Raw genomic sequence first — 16,860 nt, 5'->3', positions numbered from 1 at the left:
AGTTTTCCTTTGTATAGATGACGGATTATCCTTCTAAGCTGCAAGCTGATGAATGAGAAGCTAAGTATAAAATATCTAGAACTAAGGTAGATGAAGATGTCTATATGTGCACTGGGTGTCACTTGTATACCTGCCTGTGTTATTAAGGGCACAAAGGTTGTGTGGGGCTGTGTAAACTATAGATATTAGGAATACAGATTAAAACAGTAATTTCACAATGCAAGTAGTGCCAAGCCACGAAAATATGCCTGGAGCATCTTCTCTTTTCTCTACTTCACAGAAAGTATTTCCATAGACACTTTTCACCAGGCATCTGCAGCTGGTTTTTTTTAAAACGATCATAATTTTAAGCACTAGATGGTAAGCCATTTGGAAGCCATTCGAATTATGCAATAAAACAAGGAAAAATAAGATGCCACTTGACATACACCGAAACACATAAAATCAGATACAGACTCTTGGATGGAAAAAGTATGTTCTTCACCTTAGTTCAGATGTTAACATATAAAACATGCTCAGGGAACCCTGAAAAAATCCAGAGGTGAACACTCTGATGGTTAATCACATGTGTTCCTTCTTCTGATCTGGATGATTCTTACATTTTTAGGGAGCTGTACTGTTTTTTAGCCCTTTGACTCATTAATGTATCAGGGAATAAAAAGGATATCAAACTCAAACAGTTTAATTGAATTACTTGTCTGCTGACCAAAAGCTTCATTTTTTGGGAGAGGTGCTGGGCTCTTGGGCAGGAAAGAGGGTAAAATGTCGGCTCTGGTGAGTCATCTACCTGCTTTCTTGCTGACCACTGTGTCAGGGGGTAAGAGTTGGCTCTATTCAGAAAACCTGAATACTCTCCATATGGAAACGGATAATGGCTGCTGCAGTGGGGTGGGATTCACAGCAGTGCTATGGAAGCTGCTGTCAACTATGTGAGAAGCTGACTCTGCCCAGGTAACCACTGCTTGACGACTTTCTTTAGGAATTATCCAGTGGAACCGGCAGCATAATCATCTCTGTTGAGAAGGAATGGTCTGAAAGAGGATACTCTGTCTTGGAAGGTTTTCTGTTGATATTTAGAGACGAGCAGCAAATACTAGCTCGAGGTCAGTGCTGGAGATTGTAAAACAGCTCTGCATTAGTAACACTTTCCAATCACAAGGAATGTATTTTCATTTGTGCCTGGTTTTGGGTTTAATCAAATATTTTCTTGGTTCATACTATCTAGTAGGGGTTATTTGAAATGACAAACATTCTTTCTTCGTTTGCTATGAACTGTACAGACTTATATTAACCCAATGGCAAAGAATTTTAAAAAGCAAAAGAATTTAAACCTGTTGTCCTTGCCAGAAGCAAAATGTGTATCACACAAGACCCCACACAAGAACTACTCATGGTTTCTCTGCCATTCAACACAGCCCCTCTCCAGTCCCTGACGAGAACGATGGGAAGATCTCAGCAATGCAGAGCAGAGCAGCGTGGACAGGGCGGGACGCAGACGAGAGGACACACACACACCAGTCATGAGCACGTGCTGAGGAGGACAACCATTCCCACTGGCCTGTTACTCTGCAGACCAAGGACAGGCAGGCGGTCAAATCAAAGTCCTTGTTTTAGGGGAACTAGGTCCTGGGGCAAGAGAAGCAGCATGAGGGGATGTGTGCGAGCACACGCGTCCTCGACCTAGGTGAAGGACAAGGTCAGAGCAAGGAGCTGTACCGGAAATGGGGGTCAAGGCAGTGAGGCTCCTACTTGGCTGCTGGAAAAGTCAAAGCTGGAGGTGGTTCTAACTGGAATAAAACATTGAGGCCGCGGCGCAGCTACCACTTCACGGGCTCCACGCTAATCACGAGCCATCCCATTTGGGAGGTATGGTCAGCTAAAGCTCGGTCCACGTTTTTGCTTTTCCCCAAAAGATGTACTAAATACAAAGATGTACTAAAACTTGAAAAGTGTCCTAATTCTAAAAATGATTTATCAGGATTATACAAGTTAATTTTTATTTGGATAAATTTTAGGTTCATTTTCTACCAAGTCCAGTGCAAGATATTCTGAGCCTTTACAGTATGAAATTACTGGGATTATTTTGCTTTAAAAAAGTATACTGCCTGGTCACCCTTTAAAAACAGTCCACTTATTGAACCATGGCTTAAAATAGGGCAACAACTGTCACGGACTCCTTTATTAAAAATGAGAACGGGCAGGTGCCGGGGGGCCTGGGCTGCATGATCGCTAACTGGGCTCCCGTATCAGCAGCTCTGTTGGCTGTTGTGGATCTGCTGGGCTTGGCTACTCTCAGGCAACCAGGGGGTCCGAAACGGAGGGACAGGGAAATTACATGTCCCCGCTGTGGGCTGAGGATCAGTTTCCCCAGTACAGGAACCCACACTGAGCATGAATCTAAAACACGACTTAACCTCTGGCCGGCACACTGCTCCCCCATCAACCGAGAATGACAGGAGTGGGTGGGCTGTGGAGGACAGAACCTGGAGTTCTCTGGTGAGTCCATCCGTATGTTTTGGAACCAAGTACAATTTTCTAAGTGGTTTGCCTCCAGCCTATTTCAACCTGCCACAGCTAAATGATGTCCCTCTGGATGGTCACTGATGTTGTGACCCATACCTGTAGGTGCTTAATAAAGATTCTGATCATGTCACTTCCGGCAGTGACTCCTCTCCCCTCAGTTTCATTTCCTTCTTTCCAAAGCCTAATTTTCTCCCCTATTTAATTGTCATGAATCTTTAGACTTTGGAGCTGGAGGCTACCTTTAAGAATCATCTGACCCTGAACTTTCCATTCTCAAATGGAGACTCCCAAGCCCAGAGAGGGAGCAGCGTCTGCCTGACTTCCCACAGCTGCCTGGCAGCAGAGCTGGGTTCAGGCTTCCAGCCTTCCAGTCCATTAACTTTTCCCACTGTAACACCCTGCCTCGCAGGACAGAACCGACCGAAACCAAACCAAACCAAACCAAACTCCTGGAAACCTGAAAAGAGCTGCCAGCCACAGAACCCCATGGATGAGCACACGCGCTGTGCTACACACTGAAGAGAATCTGGGGGTGGAGAGTGGTCGGGGATTTTCTGAGGCAAAACGAGTGTGGACAGCTTTTGTCTATCAAAGCATGTGCTCCTCCATCCCAAGTTTTAGTTCTCCCCGTGGCATATCCTTTTTCGGGTCATTTCTGGCTGACCACTTTCTGTGGAGAATTTGGGGGAAGGCTGTCCACCAGAGCAGCAAATACTCACTGTTGATGGTACCTGCTAGTGCATTAATATTATTCAGTCCAACAGTGGCTCCAGCCAGTCCTTGCAGAGTCCCAAGAGAGGTCAAGGAGTTCATGGCTGCACCAGCGGTGGAGTTGGGGGTTGAAGCAGCCACTGAAAAACAAAAGGAAAACAGAGACAAGGGAAGAGAAGACACGAGGTGAGTGAGAGCCAACAAGACTGGAAATCCTTCTGTCATCATCTCAGTGGACGGAGCTGAGGAGCTGTGCTTGTGGCTTTGGGTGAAGGACGTGTGGGATTGTACTTGTGGCAATTTTGACAGATTTGGTGATTTAAAAAAATCATCATAGCACTGTTTTGCCAATACTGCAAACACACTCACTGCTGGATGGTGGGGAAATCTGCGAATGGGAGGCCTGCCCTGCCAGGTTTAGACATAACGAAGTTGACAATCATTCTTTGGCTTCATTATTGGATAATATCTTGCTTAGCTCTTTTTTTTTTTTTTTTTTTTAAGCCTATGGGCATGAGTAAGATGGGCCTTTATTTTTCCTTCTTGTACTGTCTTTAGTTTTGCTACCAAGGTTTTGCTAACCTCATACAGTGACTGGGGGAGTGTTCCTATTTTTCTGTTCTCTGGAATAGACTGTGTAAGATTAAAATTAATTGTCATTTAAGTGTGTGGTAGCACTTGCCAGCAAAATGTTCTGGACTTTGTATTTCTTCATGGGAATATTTTGAAATAGTGATTACATTTCCCTAATAAATAGGATGACTGAACTTTTCTTTTTGTTCTTGAATCTGTTTTACTAAGTTGCTGCTTTCTAGAAATTGCTGTATTTTGTTTTCAACTATATATTGGTATAAAGTTATTCATAATATCTTCAATAAACTTTTAAAATGGAAAACATTTAAATGTAAGACATTTCTTGGCCTGCCTGATCTGTCAGTTACTGGAAGAAGCATGTCAACATCTGTCATTCCAACTCCATGTAAACATGCTTATTTTTGGAAATATATCTTGAAGGTATATTTCTATGCAAGAGGTTACTACTTGCATAGATTTGGAAATTATCCTGTCTTCTGGTGAAATAAACCTTTTTGGGGCAACCTTTTTGCTTCTAATTTTTCCTTGAAGTCTGTTTTATATGATGTTTGGTGTAAGAAAGCACCAGCTTTTTTGGGTTTTTGCATTGGATATCTTTTGCCATCTTTTTACTTATCTGTTTATATTTTGGCTACATCTCTAATATATAGACAGGTTTAAAAACAACACAGCCTGATAATTCAAGTCTTTTAATAGGGGCATTTAGATTTTGTCCTGTTTGTTCTGCTAATATTACATTTTTTTCTCTCCTTTCTTGCTGTCCTTTGAGACAGAGGCTCGTTCTCTGTCGCCCAGGCTGGAGTGCAGTGGCACGATCTTGGCTCACTGCAACCTCTGCCTCCCAGGTTCAAGTGATTCTCCTGCCTCAGCCTCCTGAGTAACTGGGACTACAGGCGCCTGCCACCATGACTGGCTAATTTTTGTATTTTTATTAGAGATGGGGTTTCACCATGTTGGCCAGGATGGCCTCGATCTCTTGACCTCGTGATCTGCCCGCCTCGGCCTCCCAAAGTGCTGGGATTACACGTGTGAGCCACCAAGCCGGCCAGGTTTGTCTTTCAATTCCATTTCCCCTCTCTACTACTTTGGAAGTCATGCATAGTATTTCTACTCGTTCGTATATGGTCATAAAAACTTTAAGTCATCTTTAACTTGTGAAAATCAAAGTTACTTATCTTTGCTCTTTGCCAGAACAATTCAAGGATCTGAGAATACTTTAAGGCAGAAGAGCCCCCCTCTGAACCCAGGTGTGGGATATTCATGTAGTCATGCATTTTACTTGTAGCTTGGTTTTCAGTTTTTTATTCAGTACTTCATTATTATTCTTTATACCATGTATTTAGATTTGCCCACATATTTACCACTTCCTTTGCTTATTATTCATTCTTCTTTCATCTGGGTTATTTATCCTTTAGTTTGAAGTTATATCCAATACAGCTTTATTTTTTGAGGGTCTATTGGTGAAAAAGTCTTTTAGCTTTGGTTTTTGTGAAAATTACATCTTTGTCCTAGTTCATGAAATATTTCCTTCCCAGATAGTCGAGATTGACAGATTTTTCCAAGCACATTTTACGGCCTTCTGACTTCCATTATTACTGTTGAGAGGTCAGGTACTGAGATGTTTGTGTTTCTTGGAGGGTGGTTTTTCTCTCTGTTTTAAAGATCTTCTCCTTGTCTTTGGTGTTCTGCATTTATCACTATGGTGCTTCCAAGTTTAGACTGATTTTTATTTTCCCTGCTTGGAGTTCATCTGGATCCCTGAATATGTGGATTTTTGTTTCTACCTTTTATCAGTTCTGAAAAGTTCTTGGTTATTAGCTGCTCTTATATTGACTTTCCCCCATTCTCTTTCTCCTTTCCACTAGGAATTTAGCTAGACCTAAGTTAGATCTATTCCATGTCACTTAACCTCTCATGTTCTGTTTCTCGGTTGGGCATCATCTCCAAAATCTGTGTTCCAACTCACCACATTCTCTTTCAATTGTATGTAATGTTCTGCTAAACTTACATCTCCAAATTTTACAATTTGATTATATTTTTTCATTTCTAGAATGTTATCAACATGCTTGGTCATTTTTCATAATCAGTTGCTTTTTCAGTTTTCAAATTCTTTTAATATGTAAACATATTAGCTATATTTCCTTTCTGTTGTATGCTAATAATGCTAATATCTGAGGTCTAATAATGGTGGTGTCTAATAACGTCCCTGCTATTTCTCACTCTTGGTGCTTGGTTTACTTGTATATTTTGTGGGGTTTTTTTGGTTGTGAGCTTAACTATCTTGGAACTTTATTTCTAGGAATAATTTGAGGCCTGGGTTCTTTCAAGACGACTTACATTTGATTCTACAAGGTGCTGGAGGAAACTACAAGCTGGGGATACTTTAACTTCATGGCTTAGGATTTTTGGCCACTCAGATACAATCAAATTGGGATGTAAACTCACGTGAGGGATGGTTTATTGTTATGAATTCTCAGAGGGAAATTCCCCCGGCCCTACCCAGCACTATGTTTTGAGATAGGCAGTTTTCCTTGTAGTTTTCTAGGGGGGAGTATTTTTTGTTCATCTTTACACTGAGAGTTTAGCCTTTTGAGGTTACAGCCTCGTATGGGGAGGGTCTCCTATTAGATACCACACAGGAGCCTTGGACTTTCTTGTATTCCTTATGGTTGGGAAAGCTGTGCGAACAGGTATTAGAATTTATTCGGTTCACCAATATCCTTAAGGGGAAAGCCACCTTCAATATGCTACCCCTTCTCTGAGTTTCCTCTTTCACTTAATCATGGATTTATGAGTATTCTTTGCTAAATTGACTAGTTATTGATGTCATTAAAAATATTTTTAAGGCTGGGCACGGTGGCTCACGCCTGTAATCCTAGCACTTTGGGATGCCGAGGTAGGCGGATCACCTGAGGTCAGGAGGTCGAGACCAGCCTGACCAACGTGGAGAAACCCCGTCTCTACTCAAAATACAAAATTAGACAGGCGTGGAGGCACATGCCTGTAATCCCAGTTACTTGGGAGGCTGAGGCAGGAGAATCGTTTGAACCCAGGAGGCGGAGGTTGCGGTGAGCTGAGATCATGCCATTGCACTCCAGCCTGGGCGACAAGAGTGAAAACTCCGCCTCAAAAAAAAAAAAAAAAAAAAAAAAATATATATATATATATATATATATTTAAATCTTACTATACATTTTAGGGTTTTTCCCAGTGGGAGGGTCTTTCCAGTAATCTAGTCCGCCTAACTGCCAGAAATAGAAGTCTTTCCTATTTGGGGTATTTTCTAGGGACTGCATCTGATGTCAGTCTACATGTAATAGTCCTTGCCAGATTGCTGCGCTAGTAAGTAGCATGTTAAAAACTATCCCTCGTACATGTTTGAATTCTAAACCAGCAAAAAAGGCCTGAACATTTTCACACAATTTTAGGGTACACCAGGGAAGTACTTCTAAAATAAGGATATCCGTGGGCCCTCTTTCCAGTGAAACAACTACAACAGATAAAAATAATAAAAACCAACCACTTAAAGTCTCTGGAAATTGTCCTAAGTATATAGATGAAGAAATACTTTTCTCAAGAAGATTTATCAAATCTCAGCAAGAACAGCAAGAATCCGTGGCATGTGACCTACAACCCACAACCTGCTCCCTTCCCTGGTACAAATCCCCTCCTCTGAAGCTCAGCATAAAGAAAGCTCTACCCTGGGCAGGTATGGCCAAGAAGATGGGGCTCCCTCTTCCCACAGCTCCAAATACACAGGGTTATGGTTTCTCCCAGGGAGGGGGAGACTGCCAACATTGACAATTCACAGCTCCCACCCCTGCCAACTCTGTGGCAGAAGCTCTATTCTAGACCAAGAAGCAGAGGGGTCCCTACCTCAGCCCAGCCTTTACTCATGGAGTGGAAGCTCTACGCTAGGCATAGCATTCTGAGAGTACTGGGTCCCATTCACCCCATCTCACTCACTGGGTGGAGGTTTTATGCTGGGAGAGGCAAGGAGAGAAGACCAGTTGCTCCTATGCTCACACAGCACCCTTCCTGTAGACCAGAGGTGTCATTCACAGAAAGGCAGGCCACTGTCCCTGCACCACCTCCAGAGCAGGGAGAGATGGGTCACAAGAACAAAGGGCTCTGTAATTTTCCCTAAGGATAACTAATTATTTGGAACAGAGTATAGGAAAGTTCAAGCCTAAGGCACTGTCAGAAACAAGAGAAATTTTGTTGGTGAGCAATTAAGAGTAGGCAGTAGCTCCATGATGGCAAAGTAGACCAGCTGAAAGCTTAGCAGAGAGGGCAGGGAAAGGGACAGCCAGAAAGAGTCCTCCTGCGATCACAGCAGGCCTCAAGGACTGGCTGAAAGAGCACCCCTATGAAAGGGCCCAGCCGCAATCAGTGCAGACTGTGGGGACAATTTATGCTCCCGGGCCAAAAATAATAGTGCAAACAACTGAAGATTAGTGGAGGCTAACAGCTGGAAGTGAAAACAACAGAGATACAGCAGCCAGAAACTTAACAGAGATCAGGCAAAGAGGCAGTGAAAGGCAGCTGTCTGGAAGAATTTTGTAATTTAATAAAGGAAAAATAGGAATGTCACTCATAGCTCAAGGCTGTGGCCTCTGAGGAGTGACAGCAAAGGCACAGTGCAGGGGAATAGACTTCACTGAATTATTCTTGCAAAATCACTAAGGAAATAAACACAAATGAGAAGCCAGTGGGGAAGGGGTGATGTGCAGTGGGTAAGGAGGATTAGCACCCAGAAGTGCTGTAACATCTACAATGTCCTGGTGTTAACAGAAAGCTATGATATATGCAAGGGAACAAGAACATGCAACCCGTACACAGGAAAAAGCAGACAGCAGACAACAGAAACTGTGCGTAAGAGGGCCCAGATATTAGACTTAGTGGACAAAGACATGAAAGCAGCTATTATAAATATAACAATCTAAAAAATCATGCCTAAAGGATTAAACGTATAATTACAATGTTTCATCAAATAAAGAATGTCAACAAAAAGGTTGAAATTACAAAAAGAAAAAAATGGAAATTCTTTTTTGCATTTTACAAAGTAAATTTATTTCCTTCAACATTCATAAATCAACACAGTATATGCAAGTAAGTAGGACAGAGGCCATTGGCAATTCTAAGAAAATCATACTGCCTAGCATGTCATAGACATCTACCAGGCAAATGGCAGCACTTTTAAAATTTAACTTTCAGTAGGAAAGTGATGGAAATAAAAATTAGCCTAGACAGTTCACCATACAAAAACAATTTTAAATGAGGGTAACTCCAGTGAAATAATCTGCAAAATACCTATACAACTTTAATAAATAAATGTGACCTGAATTGAACTGACAAGTTTTAATGGGCTATATGTAATTTACTTGTGTCCTGATTTAAAAAATGCAAATTCTGGGGCTGAAAAGTAAAGACCAAAATGAAAAATTCACCATAGGGCTCCACAGTTGGTTTGAGTTGGCAGAAGAATGAGTGAACTTGAAGATATATTGATAGAGATTTTACAATCTAAAGGACAGAAAGAAAAAAGAATGGAGAAATGAACAGAGCCTCACAGAAATATGGTACACCATTAAGCACACTAACACACAAGTGTGTAATGCATGTACCAAAGACCAGAAAAAAAATTTCAAGAGATAATGGCTGATAATTTCCCAAATCTGATGAAAGACAATAATCCACACATGCAAGAAAATAAACAAACTCCAAGTAGGATAAATGGAAAGAAATCTATACCCTGGCACATGACAGAAATATGTTGAAAGTTTAAGAGAAAATCTTGAATGGAGCAAGAGAAAAGTGATTCATCTTGGATCCCAGTAAGATTAACAGCTGACTTCTCAGCAGAAACAATGGGCGAGAAGTTAGTAAGATGACATACTCAAAGTGCTAAAAAGAAAAAGCCTATTAACTCAGAATCTTATATCCAGCAAAACACAAGACACAAAACACAGGCTGTTGCTCTTAGTCTCTGCAGCTTGCACTGTGCAGAACGTCATCCTATAGCACAGACCTCACTAGTCTCCCCACCTTTTTGCACTGTAACTGGGGATGGTCACCTGCCTGCCTCTGTGGTGAGCAGGGGAAGGATCATGGAGGTTGGCTGGCATGGGGCATCACTGAGAAAGGCAGGAAAAAGGGTCCTGGCTTAGCCCCATTGCTACTGAAAAATGAAACTATAGCTCTTAATAAAGAACACAACTCTATAGTTTCATCAGCTCTAATAAAAACAAAACACAAAAAACCTGGAGGCAAAATGGGGTTTCATTAAGCCTGCCTTGGACTCAATCTGTTTCCTCATCTCCCCAGCCTTCTGTTTCATCGTATTTAAACGGAGGAAGAAGAAGGGCACTGAATTCACCGGGTTGTTGTAAAGATTAAATAATCTATGTAATGAATTTGGCACTGTATTTGGCACCATTTTTAGATCATCATCAGTTATTAGGTAGAGGTTGAACAGAACAGACAAAATGATATAGGATCTATTTTATGAAACAATGAAAGCAGGTAACACTTTTCTCCACTTTCATCTAAACATCTCCAACTGTTGATGACTGCACAGCCACTGATCTGGCTTCTGCTGGAGGACCTTCTTCTACCTTGCAGGAAATCACGGGAGGGCCCTGTATGCCAGGCTGTAACCTTTCTCTTCCTATGATGTCCACACTGTGAACTGCTGGCCCAGAGATGCCGCCTGCTGCACCCCCATCCAGAGTAGTGCCCGTCAGAGCCCGCTTCTAGAGAATGCTTTGCCCTGGGGCAAGGGAGAAGAGGCGCTGGAGGACACCAGGCCTGGCTGATCTTGTGCTTAGGGATGACTTCTCAAATCCTCCAAGTCTCCAAGGTGGGTCTGCAAACAGGTGTGTTGATGCCACATACTGCTCTCATGTGGATGACTCCCAATGGTGATGGCAAACAGTGAGTTGGATAGACAACTCCTTAGGCACAGACACGCGCATAGCCTATGAGCACGGGGGAGCCTAGCTCAGGGGGCCATAGGAGAGGTGGAGGCGGCCTAGAAACTCCCTGGGCCCCTTTTGTTATTGATGACAATGAATCGATATGCAAATTAGGTCTCTTTACACCCTGGCTTCCTATTTACAAACTGGGAGGCTGGCTATAGTGAACTGGACATAATTTCTCACTTCTTACTACACTGTTTTTAGACGGTCCCAGTAGAAAGTTGGGGAGATGGTGAAGAAAAGGAGGGAGAAGAATCAAGCATGAGACTAAGAAAAATTAACTAGATGACTTGCCTTAAAGTGGAAAGACTCCCTGTGCACTCTACATCATCAGACAATACTTTGAAAATTCACCCCAACTGGCATCTCAGTTGTAAGAGGATAGTTTTATTGCACATCTAGCCACCTTTAAGAACCTTTTGAATGTTAATAATCTATTTAAAGCATAAGAAAAACTCCAATTTGTCACACAGCCAGCCTTGATCAAGTACCTAAAGACTGACCGTTCAGCAGATGCACAATTGAGAAAAAGGTCCTAGACAGAGACACATGCGGGGCCACCAGAATCCAGACTCTCCATTTCTGTGCTGGCAGACTGGCAAGATGCTGCCTCAGACAACCATCTGCATTCTTCCCACCTCAAATTCCTTCAGTCTGTGCTGAGAACTGTACCCTACGCTTTCTCACTTAAAAGTTTTACAAAATGCCAAAGGAGCATCTCAGGAGAGGTACGGTCTGTAAATGTTGGCTCATAATCTCCCAGAACACCTCTTCAAGCAGAGGCTGCACTATCGAAGCAGGAGGAGGCAGAACAAAGCCAAGAGGATCCCAAACGGAGGCTGCAAAGTGCACCTCACCTTGCTCGCACAGTGGCTGCAATAACTTGTATACGTCACATTTTAAGCCTGTTGTACCACTGGTTAAAACCTATCAATCAGACAACGGACGTTCAGGCCAGCTGGCTTGCCAGGAAAGAAAATGGTCGAGCAGGCAAGGGTGGCCGTGGTTTTATCAGCTCATGTGCAGACAAAGTCTGTGGCCTTTTGTGAAAACTGTTTGTGGGGCAGGGTGGGGTGTGGAGAACAGGAAAAGCAAGGTGGTCCAGAGACCCTGATGGTGAGGATATGCCCATCTTGGCCTGGCCACAAAAGTTCTTTGCTTGTTTGACCAGATAAGCTCACTGTTGGAAAACTACAAATCGAGTAATCCCAAACACTAATCCCAACTGAGGGGACGGGATGGGTTCCTTCTCCTTAGAGCTGTGCTAGGTCTGGGATGAACACTACACCCAGAAGAGATTCTTGTCTTAGGTTAACACTGTAGGTTGGAGACCGAGTGCCTAGGTCATTAGGTGCTAGAAGATTACCTGGAATAACTCCCGTATAGTATCTCCAACAGAGCTGAGAGCTGAAGCCCCCAACCTTCCTTCTCTTCCTAATCCCACCGACAATAACAGGTAATAGGACATCTTTCAGACAGATCTTTTACTGCAGGTGGGATCCTCCCAGGCAAATTGTGAACTAGACTGGAGTCTTTCCTGCACTTGAAAGATGAGGAAGCAGAGGCCCAGAGTGTTGAAGGGACTGGCCCCGGTGTACCTGTGAGGGATGCAGGATGGGCGCCAGCACCCAGGTGTGGGCATGAGGACTCCACAAGGAGGCCAATGGCCTTTGCCACTTAGGGATACAGCAGTTGTGGAGGAAGGGCTGTTTGGAAGCTCTCTCAAACCAACCCAAATAAATTTCCAGAGAGGCAAGGACCTGAGCTCCACTTTCCAGAAGAAAATTCTTTTCTCTGCCATGTGGATAACCTGGACCATCTCCCCCTAGCCCCTCACCAGCCTTGGATTTCCTGTGGGAGGAGGGGTGACTAATCAGACTGGTAGAACTGGGAAGGACCTGTATCCACGGGGCCAGGGCTGGGGGAGGGGCACCGAGTTGAACCAGAAGATGCCAATGTGTGTTTGACAAAGGCATTCCTGTTCTCTCTTCTCTCTCTGTTCAAACAGCGCCATTCCTGGATAGGTAAATTAAGCTTATTTGGGGCCTAAGGGCTATGTTTGGAGAGGGAGCTAAGAATTACTATTATGTTCTCTGTTCATCCCCCAGCCAACCCAAGACATCCATGTCCTAAGTCCTGGAACCTGTGAATATGTTAGGTTACACGGCAAAGAGAAATTAAAATTGTAGATGGAATGTGCTGTGGTTTCAATGTGTATTCCCTACATTCCATGTGTTGGAAACTTTATCCCCAATGTGGCAGGGCCTTTAAGAGGTGATTGGATCATGAGGGCTCTGCCCTCATGAATGGATTAAGGAATTCATAGGTTATGTAACAGGAGTGGAAGTAGGGCTTTATAAGAAGAGGAAGAGTGTCCTGAGCAAGCCTGTTAGCACACTCGGCCCCCGGCCATGTGCTGCCCTGCGCTGCCTCAGGACTGCAGAGTCCCCACCAGCAAGAAGGCCCTCACCAGATGCACTGCCTTGACGCTGGACTTCTCAGTCTCCAGAGCTGTAAGAAATAATTCCTCTTTGAAATAAGTTACTTTCGGGTACTCTGTTATAAGCCACAGAAAATGGACTAGGAAAGTTGCTGATCAGCAGAACTTGAGATGGGGGAGATTATTGTGGATGGTCTGGGTGGGTTCTTGTAAATGGAAGAAGGAATCAAAAGAGAAAAAATCAGAGATGGCAGCATGAGGATTTGCTGCTTCTGAAGATGGAGGAAGGGGCCATGAGCCGAGTAAAGTTGGTGGCCTGCAGAAGCTGGGAAAGGAAACGGATTTACCCCGAGAGCCTCCAGAAGGAAAACGCCCTGCTGACACCTTGACCCTAGCCCAGTGAGTCTGCTGGGTTCCTCATCTACAGAACTGCAACATAATAAATGTGTTGTTTTAAGCCATGAGGTTGGTGGTAACTTGTCATCTCAGCAATAGGAAACTAACATTCTCCAGCTCCACCGTACTGGGAATCAAGCTAACAGTGAGCACAGCTAAGGTGTGAGTGCTTGCCACGTGCTGCTCATTGCCGAAAGCATGTCACATGCCTTAGCCCATTAAGTCCTTTACAGTTATCCTGTGAAGTGAAGTCGGGTGCTGAAGGTCACACAACTCTCAGTGGCAGAGCCAGAATTTAAACCCAGGGGTCTGGCTGCAGAGTCAGCATTATGTTGATGTGGAAGTCAAGATTCTATTTCCCCTCTTACATCTATCTAGTGGCTACTGCAGAGATTTACTTATGGAAGCAGTGAACTTGCACTCACTCCGATTTGCCTTTAATTTTTTGGCTCTGTCCCTTCCAGTCTGTAAGACCTTAGGCCATCTGCTCCATTCAGCTGAGGCTTAGTGTTTATCCACAAAACGGGAGTAACATGCACTGCCTCTGCGGATGGGTGTGGCAATCCAAGAAGGCGGCACTGATGTCTGATGCACAGCAGGTGATCAATAAACGTGTGTTCAGTCTATATCTGAAGGAGGAGAATCTGGGTATTCTGTCCTCAAAAGAGGAACTGCATCTTTACACTTCATTTTACAGCACTTGCAATGAAGATTCAACATCTTCCTCCCCAGAGTGGCGACTGGATGGATGATGACTAATTTTGCAGCCTTTCTCATTAGTCTGGTCATTGGGAAGGTCAGTCTGTGTGTATAGTTTTGAGAGCATCCCGAGAAGGGTGGGTGACCAGACATGAAAGTTGAGTTGAAAGAGAGTGAGCTGATAAGAGTAAAATTGAGCCTAGAGAGGCAAGAGACTAAGGCAAGAAACAGTCTTAGGTCTTGACGTGAGAAAGATATTCCTTGCAGCTCAAGAGATCAAAATTAGGATCAGTGGGTGGAAGCTGTTCAGAGGCAGATTTTAGTTCGATACAGAGGAGAGTCGGCTAGGGAAGAGAAGTCTTCCACTGCGCCGCCCCCGAGGCACTCGAGTCCCTGTTTGTGGGGTGAGAAAGCAGATGCCTCCGACATGTATCAAGGGGTTTCTGTAGACCCTGAGGCTGGGCTTGATGGCCACAAGGTCCAAAAAGCCAACTTTTGAAAAGCTCTTATTGTTGTGCCAAACACACGCTGGCTTCATCTCCTGGCAGAGAAAGAGAGGACTCCGTGAAGCCAGGATTCTAACACTTCCAGGCAGAGCTCTGGTGAAGGCTTCAACTTCCACTGCCCGCAGCACAACGGAACAATGTGAAAATCCCATGTCAGTTTAGAGACCCGAGAATAAAAGGATCGACATAAATACAAGCCCCATTAAGCTTAAAATGGAAACAGCTTTTACTTTCTCTCCCAGGGAAACCTATACAAGCAGCTGCCACACCAAGCACACCCGACTCAATCCTAAATGACCAGATCACAGAGAAAGTCACCAAGAAAAAGACCACAGTTGTGTGGTGTCAAGTCCCTCTGGCCCAGGGCCCTGGGCTGCGGATGCTCTGCAGGCCATTTGGTCAGAGTTCTCGTCTGGGGGAGGCAGGCCCAATCCTGTCCTTTGGGGGCACTGTAGCCACAGACACATTTAATGGAGAAGGTCGTTATTGTAAAGTTACAGCCTCGCACCTTCCGCATCGGCACCACCTGGGGCTCCCCTCACTCCCACTGAGTCAGACGCTCAGGTTGTGGGGCTTGGGCATCTGAGTTGAACCAGCCCTTGGCACTGCTTTTGCATGCAAACATTAGAGAACCACGTGTGTCAGGACTGTCCGATGCAGTGCTGTCCAATTCCATCATGACTGGGTGAAAACTTGATTCTGAGGCATGAGAAGGTGAGAGGCTGCCGGGAGCGGGAAGGTTTGGTTTGTGACAGGAAAGGGCAACAGTCACTGGGCACCAAGGAACCCAGAGTCAAAAACTAGGTGAGAGTGGTAAGTTACGGTTCTGTTCTTCCAGAGGAAAAGAAATCCCACCAGAAGACAGCGTGTTGAAGAGCAGGGATTTGCTTGTCCGTTTCCCTAGAAACCATGAGAATGACTGGCGCAGTGGGCACTGAGCTGGCATCTGCTGAGCGGAGGAGGTGCAGGCGGTTCCAGCGAAGGCGGAGGTGGCTGAGCTGGGTGCCCTGTCTGGCGCTCTCCACATGAGGCCCACGTGCAGGCCCTAGCGCGCTGGACAAGGGCCTCACACTCCACCTCCCGCGGCTTAACTGGGGTTCCTCACGACATGGCTGAGCCTGTGGCTCCACCCAGGACCCTCATCAAACCATTCCCTTCTGCTTATGTGCCAGAGAAAATGGGAAGAGCTTCAGAAACAGAGTGGGTAAAGCCAGTTACTGCCGTGGTGCCACCGGGCCAGGGTGAGAGAACCCCTCCGTTCCTCTGATGCAGCTCAGAAGCAGGGCTGCCGAGGGCCACTCTGCACAGGCGGGAGTGGAGGCCCAGACCAGGCCCGTCCTGGAGAAGCCCACCTCCCCTCACCAGAACCGGAGCGGGGGCAGGGGGCAGGGGGCAGCAGGAGTGGGGTGGGGGGGCGAGGTGGGAGCGGGGGTGTGTGTGTGGGGGAAGCGGGGGGAGGGGGGTGAAGTGGGGGGAAGCGGGGGGAGGGGGGTGAAGTGGGGGGAAGCGGGGGGAGGGGGGTGAAGTGGGGGGGAAGCAGGGGGAGGGGGGTGAAGTGGGGGGGAACGGGGGAGGGGGTGAAGGGAGCGGGGGGAGGGGGTGAAGTGGGGGGGAGCGGGGGGAGGGGGTGAAGTGGGGGGAGCGGGGGGAGGGGGGTGAAGTTGGGGGAGAGCGGGAGCGGCAGGGGGAGCGGGAGCAGGGCCTGCATAGGGGCTCCAGTGGGCTTCTTATTCTGTGTAGAAGGTGGGATGGTGAACAAGACTCTTGATTTGGGGTGAGGCTGCCTGCGAGGAACTTGGGTATTCCTCCATCCTTCTAAAGATTCCAGATCCACCACGAAAGGGAGAAAAACGGCACTGAGGGGCTTATCCATCTCTCACATTTGCTAGTTCTTTATTTAAAATCTAATTCCCATATGAACGTTCCCCTTCCCCCTTGTCTTGGTCTCAGCGTGTCTGCAGGGCATGTCTAGCGTTAAGTCTGTCCCAGAAACTAGCTTGCTTTCTAGGAA

The 16,860-nt window shown here is 45.3% G+C and overlaps 1 protein-coding gene across 21 annotated transcripts in view; it reads right to left on the bottom strand.

Moving 5' to 3' along the window:
* The window catches only part of CELF2 (CUGBP Elav-like family member 2), a 536,938-nt gene that overhangs the window by 16,715 nt on the left and 503,363 nt on the right, over positions 1 to 16,860 (bottom strand). For 13 of the 21 annotated variants that reach the window (XM_063669540.1, XM_063669539.1, XM_054436857.2 and 10 more), the window contains one exon: positions 3,243 to 3,374. In XM_063669540.1, coding sequence (XP_063525610.1) covers positions 3,243 to 3,374 — 132 coding nt within the window. The remainder of the gene's footprint in view (positions 1 to 3,242; positions 3,375 to 16,860) is intronic. The other 8 variants (XM_054436851.2, XM_054436846.2, XM_054436859.2 and 5 more) reach the window with 1 other exon arrangement.

This window comes from Pongo pygmaeus, chromosome 8 (assembly GCF_028885625.2).
Source record: "Pongo pygmaeus isolate AG05252 chromosome 8, NHGRI_mPonPyg2-v2.0_pri, whole genome shotgun sequence".
Classification (NCBI taxonomy): domain Eukaryota; kingdom Metazoa; phylum Chordata; class Mammalia; order Primates; family Hominidae; genus Pongo; species Pongo pygmaeus.
This window is presented reverse-complemented; position numbering and strand designations above follow the sequence as displayed.